Source organism: Cariama cristata, unplaced genomic scaffold, assembly GCF_000690535.1.
Source record: "Cariama cristata isolate BGI_N322 unplaced genomic scaffold, ASM69053v1 scaffold6024, whole genome shotgun sequence".
Classification (NCBI taxonomy): Eukaryota; Metazoa; Chordata; class Aves; order Cariamiformes; family Cariamidae; genus Cariama; species Cariama cristata.
The window spans coordinates 23,930-29,929 of record NW_009611171.1 but is presented as its reverse complement, the minus strand read 5'-3'; the positions used below and the strand labels follow the sequence as shown (position 1 = coordinate 29,929).

The following is a 6,000-nucleotide window of genomic DNA, read 5'->3' as shown; positions in this document are numbered from 1 at the left end:
CCAGCCACATCCTCAGAGGTGTGGTTAGCATGGCTGCAGGTCACAGGGAGAGATCTGCCAGCAGCCCAGGTTAAGCAGCCTCTGCCATCCCCGGGGAGCTCATCCCCACGCCGGCACAGCCCCTCCTGCGATGCTAGCATGGGGCCCCAAGGCCACGCGAAGAATTGGATCAGGGAACTGGCCCAGATGAAAAATAACCTGCCGAAAGACAAGGGTTATTTCCAGCCAAATCAGTTCCCCAGCCAAGCGTACTTGTGCAACCACTCCAACCTGCTGCTCTGGCGCAGGGAGGGGGAAGGTGCATGCATGGAAACCAGCAGCTGGAGTCAGGAGGAGGGCTGGGGCTGCCACTGAAAAAAAAGTATATTAATCTAAATGCTCGGCTGGGGTTGTGGGAAAACACAAATCCTCTTTCTCAGCTCTCCAGTATGTTCTCCTTTAAGCACCAGCAGTCAAAGGAGAGCAGGATTTCAAATGCAATTTCAAGCCCTCTGAATGGATCAATCACTTCTAAATAAACATCTGCCTTTGGACTGCCTCTAGCGCTTTCACTGCCTTGTCCATCACTGTCGTTCCAAGATAAGGCGTGTGGAAGAAAGCCATCTCCCAGGCAATTCCAACTATTTACCAATGTCAAATTAATGCACTTGGAAGCAGAGCAAAGAAGAATTTCCTCTGTTCTTTCACCAGCCGTAATGCTTTATATGCAGACCAAATCCAGAATATTAATGCTCAGAAGCACAAGTATTACAATCCCACTTGTCTCTGTGAAAAACAAAATGGATTTTGTGATTTTGTTTAAGAAACCTCAGCTGAACAGCTGAATTTAAGAGTAATTAAGGTAATTCCTGTCTTCACCGGTAAAAGTTTGGGCAGTTCTAACGAAACATTTAGAGATAAGAACACAGTCACTATTTATACCAACCGTGCTATCACTCACAGAAAAGCAGAAACCAAGAACTGTAGGCAGTAAATCTCTATGTACTTACACGAGTCAAATTTCTCTTCACCACTCATTTCTTTCCTAACACCTGCATGTCATAAGCAACCACTGATGACAAGATTGCCCACTTTTATAAGAAAACAAAACCCTTTTGGCACCATAAAAAAAGAAGGGATAACCTCGTGGTTAAAGGGCTGGCCTACAAAGCAAAAGGTTAAAGGGCTGGCCTACAAGGCAACTCCTATAGACTCTTTGCTCACATACAGTCTATACGATTTCAATAGAGAACTCAACAACCAAATTCAGAAGGTACTTTGGCACCAGCGACACTCCTTCCTTTCCAGTGATCCAGCTCGAGCGGGATGGATGGAGAGTAGCTCCATTTCCAGTTTTGTCTACAGCCTGGAAGCAAGGAAAAATTTTCTGAAAGTGCGATCCAGGGATTTACTAACATCCAAGGATTTCAGTTCCTGGATGCATCCTGTAGCCACTTGTCTGTTATGCAGAATCTAGGTAGCACATCCTCCCCTTCCTTCTGCTCCCCTGGCAGCTACGTTTCAGGAGAAGTTGTGATGTGGCTGCATAAAATGAGGAAGAGGCTGTGAGAGCAGAACTCAAAACATGCATTTAAGTCTAGGTAAGAGATTAAGCCAGAGATAGTCTCTTCTGGGTTTTTTTGGCGGTGGTCAGCTTACACGTCCCAGCCCTCAGCACACTGGCTCCTGTGGAGTGCCTAAATACAGCATATAGGAAATTTGGCATTTAAAGTAATAGTGTAAATATTGCATCTAGAGGTAGGCACACGACTATTGCAGTGTTCGCTCTCTCAAAGCCTGGATCTGAAATCTTCGTTGGTACCTTTAAGCATCAAGAAAGCACTAAGGAAAAATACTATGAATCCAAGTTCTGCATTACCTTTCTATGTAACCAACTGATTGCCTCCTCATCCATACCTCTATTCTTCCTGCAAAGTCCTCTCATTTTAAATAAATTTCTCCCCGAACCCACAGAACCTCAACAATGCTGATCTTAAAACGCTAACTAACCTCTGTTTTCTTCGCTGTGGCGATCTCCTTGGAAGCAGTTGCATCACAACTATCCTGAAAAAAAAAAAAAAGCATTTCTCCATGTCAGGACAAAGAAGAGACAGATTGCTGCTCAGATGTAAAAATTACAAGGAAAAGGCATCACAGGGATTTCCAGTCCTCCCCAACACACTTTACCTGGCAGGTGGTGGCAGGAGAGACACGCTTCCATTTGCAGCTGGCACATTCACCCTTGTGTATACATCGTGAGCAGCTGGTAACACAGAAAACAGAGTTTTTGTAAGACACAGGAACTCAATCGAGATTCAGCCATGAATGTGAAATTTCAAGTGACAGAAAAAAGCAAGAGAACAACCTGGCAAACATGTAATGAAATGTGTAAAACACATAACCTGTGTTTACCCTCCAAGCCTATTGTTCTGTTGTGCTTATTCTGAGGACAAATTTAGTATGAAATACAATCTGTGCTGAGATGCTGAGAGTCATAAATTTCCAAAAAAGCATGAAGCAGATGGAACACTTTGGGTTTCATTTTGCTGTGGTTTTCTCCAGTACGTAAGTGGCCAGATAGTACTTTTTAACCAGAAAAGGGCAAAAAACATCAGTGATTCTTTCACTGCTTGCCTCAACTCCTGTTCAGTGTGTGTAGTGCCAGCAAGTACTGCTAGATCGCTATGGCCTTCCCCTACCAAAAAATATGCCTGCTGGAGACTAGTTTGTCCTATCTTGGTTTGCAGTGCATCTATCAGCATGGAGGAGAGCCAAGAGCAGTACAAGCCCTCTCCATGCACGCTGAGAAATGCTCTGGTTTAGAGAAAGACAGCTCCTTCCTTGTGTTGTTCCAGGGACAGGGAAGTGATGTGCAACTTCCCAAAATGCAGGACTTCAATTTCATCCCAGGTGCCTATGAATTAGCCTTTTTGTATAGGGGAGGAGCACTCTGAATGGAAACACTGTAGTTACCTACAGCGTATGTTAGCCAGATCTAAGTTTTAACAACGACATATAATAAAGGGTTAGGGCATGTACTGGGACAAATGCTTTCTGCTGCAAGCTCTCAACAAAGAGTGTGGCTCTGAAAAATAATGTGTACAGAACAATAGGTATTCGTTATTCCTATTAGCAGATTAGATGTTACTTTCTGGTTTAATTGCACTTATGTGACCCATGGATCATATTTAAATTGCATCTGGCTGTATTAAAAACCAGCTCCATAAAGTGACTTTGACAGAATCTCTTGAGTTCTCTGATCTAGATCTTATCCTGAGTACCAGGGGCCCACCTTTTTCAAAAGGACAAAAAGGATTTTAATGTCATTGTGATATCCTTTATTATCTCTTCAGGCACTTGTCATAAATTCAGTCATTGTAATGACTCTCCTACAGCGAGCTGCCAGGGTCCCATTAAATAAAAGAGTCATCAGAAGTAGCTTTCTAAGGACAATAAAAAAAGAGGAGAAGGAGGAAATGGGCCAAGAAAAGGGATTTGACTTTCTTTAGTGAAATATATTTCCTTAATAAACACCAAAAAAAAAAAAAGATCATACTTCAGCCCCCCTCCCCATACACACACACAAGCCCCTCAATGAACTTCAACAGGAACCAGGCTCTTACTTTTCCAGCTGAAATGTTTGTGTGATATTCCAAGAGCTTGAGGACAGCGATGCTTTGAGAACTAGACAATCTGGAAAAATGTGACTGTTAGACATATGCTGGATATAACAAGAAATAACTGTAAAAAAAAAATAATTGAGTTGAAAGCTCATGTGCCTTCAGCTGTTCTCTACATGGTATGCACCTTCTCTCATACACGCACTCACACTTTTGCCTGATAAAAATAACTAGATTTTGTCCTTCCATAGCACCCTTCAGCTGAGTTATTCCAAGACTTAATACAGACTCTATAAGTAAGCTTGACGCCACCACTGCATGGCAGACAAACGTAATGTTATTGTCAGGGTACAGATAAGGAAATGCTACCATGGAGCAGGGATACAAAATCATCTCCCGAGGAGCACACAGTGGTATACTGTGGCACAGCCAGGTCCCAAATTCAAGTCTTCTAACAGAACAGACTGTTCCAATGCGAGAGACCCCAATACACCCCACTTCTCTCTCTTTCTGTCTCAGAGACTTGGTTTCAGAGTCTTCTTTTGTAATCTATGCAGTAGCAATTTTCATCCTATTTAAATCTTTTATGATTGCATGAGTCGATTTGCCATTATTTCAGCTAGCAATTACTACACCGACAATTCACTGGCAGCTGTGGAATGAAAGAGTATCTCCTCCTATGAGTGGAATACCACATAGAAAAGTAGAGTTAGATATATACCACTTAAGCCATGGTCCCTTTCATCTGTGTGCCTGTAGATGTGTACGTCTGTGAAATGAATGACTATCTGAGATCAAATGAAACTCATGTATGCAGACTTTTCTGGCTTCTCTATGCTAGGAAGTAGACAGCTTTTTAATCTGGGAAAGTTATACAGATTTAAAGTATAGCTACCTTGCAAAGGTAGAGAAAGCTTTGTCTTTATCACAGGCTGGCTTTTTCAGATGAAAACCAGCTTTGGCTACATCTACATTGTTAAATCAGAAGTATCTCCTATCTCCCCGCATCAGCATGACACGTGGGTGCTCACTGCAAAGGTCACCTGCACGGCTTGTTAGAAACAGCCCTTGGGACTGTTCGTATGCTTAAATACCTTACTAAATGGAGAGCAAAGAGTCTGATTTTTAAAGGTGTTTTAATGCTTGAAGATGTGGATGAGCACACGTAGACATTCTGAAATCCTTCACCAAGCACCATCTGTTCGCATCTCCAGAAATCTACATATCTGCAGAAATCTGACATTGGGCACAAAATTGCCTAAATCACTTGTATAGGTCATTATATGAGAAGGGTCTCAAGCCATGAGCTACTGAAAAATAGTATTTCGCTAGGAGTAGTAAGTAGAAGTAAGGAATTTATGTGCTTCTGGCAGAGCTTGTCTTCTTTTCTCAAGTTTGTATAAATACTTTAAAAACAACACCGTGAAATACGGTTTCCTGATTTTTGTCTGTGTTGAAATTAATGGAACCTATTCTTTTCTGTATGGCCTGGGCTGACCTTTCAAAATGCACCAGACTGCACTGAATAGCAGGTATTTTCTAACTGTTTTTTCCAGAAATGATACCTGAAGGAATTTTGCAAGTGCATCTTCTTCTGAGACTGAGGTCACTTTACACGAGGTACACGAGGTATAGTCAACTTAACTTCCACACTTGCATTATCCACTAATATATCTCAGCTTGTAGGACCAAGTGAATGGTAGTAACACTGGTGAGCACCAGCTAAGCTCCCAGCCTTCTGGTTAACACTGTCAAAGGGCTCATCTTTGCCACAAAGCACAGGCGAGGTGAGCTGGCTTCTGTAATACTATACTCTGAAAACCTGCTACTGGAGTAAGAGAAAGCCTTCATCTGAGAAGACAGAGAACCAAAACAATGTACTCCATAATTATAAGAAAACATGGCTTTTGGGACTGGGTCAATAAAGGACATTTTTTTATTCTCTAATACATTTGCCCCTCATAAAAATCCATTAATAGTGTTTACTAAAGACAGCTTAATGGACCAGAATACTCATGGATATCACCCTAGCTGTCACCTGCTAGTGACAAAGTATTTTCTTCTCGATTTCCAAAGGAGTATTGGACAGGAACTTGCCACAACACTTGCATGACGCCTAAGGAGCTTTTCCCATACAAAGGCCATAGGACGAGCTCCTGAGATCCCAATATTCCAAGGAACCTCCTTCAGGGGCAAGGGTCCTCGAGAGAGAGAGAGTTCTTTGCAGCACTGAGCTCTTCAGAACAACAGATGATTGTAAGTTCTGGTTAACATTTCATTCCTCTTTCTATGCAAAGGTATTACAAGATAGTCAGATTCATGCAGAGTCTTTCGGGCTATATTATCTAGGAAAAGACAAAGGCAAGCATTCATCTGAATTTTCCATTTCCTCTTCAACTCA

General features: G+C 42.1%; 1 protein-coding gene across 1 annotated transcript in view; it reads right to left on the bottom strand.

Moving 5' to 3' along the window:
* The window catches only part of PLXNC1 (plexin C1), a 69,041-nt gene that overhangs the window by 39,541 nt on the left and 23,500 nt on the right, over window positions 1–6,000 (bottom strand). Inside the window, exons 8-9 of the mRNA XM_009698132.1 lie at window positions 2,167–2,242; window positions 1,990–2,043 (exon numbers count right to left, since the gene is read on the bottom strand). Coding sequence (XP_009696434.1) covers window positions 1,990–2,043; window positions 2,167–2,242 — 130 coding nt within the window. The remainder of the gene's footprint in view (window positions 1–1,989; window positions 2,044–2,166; window positions 2,243–6,000) is intronic.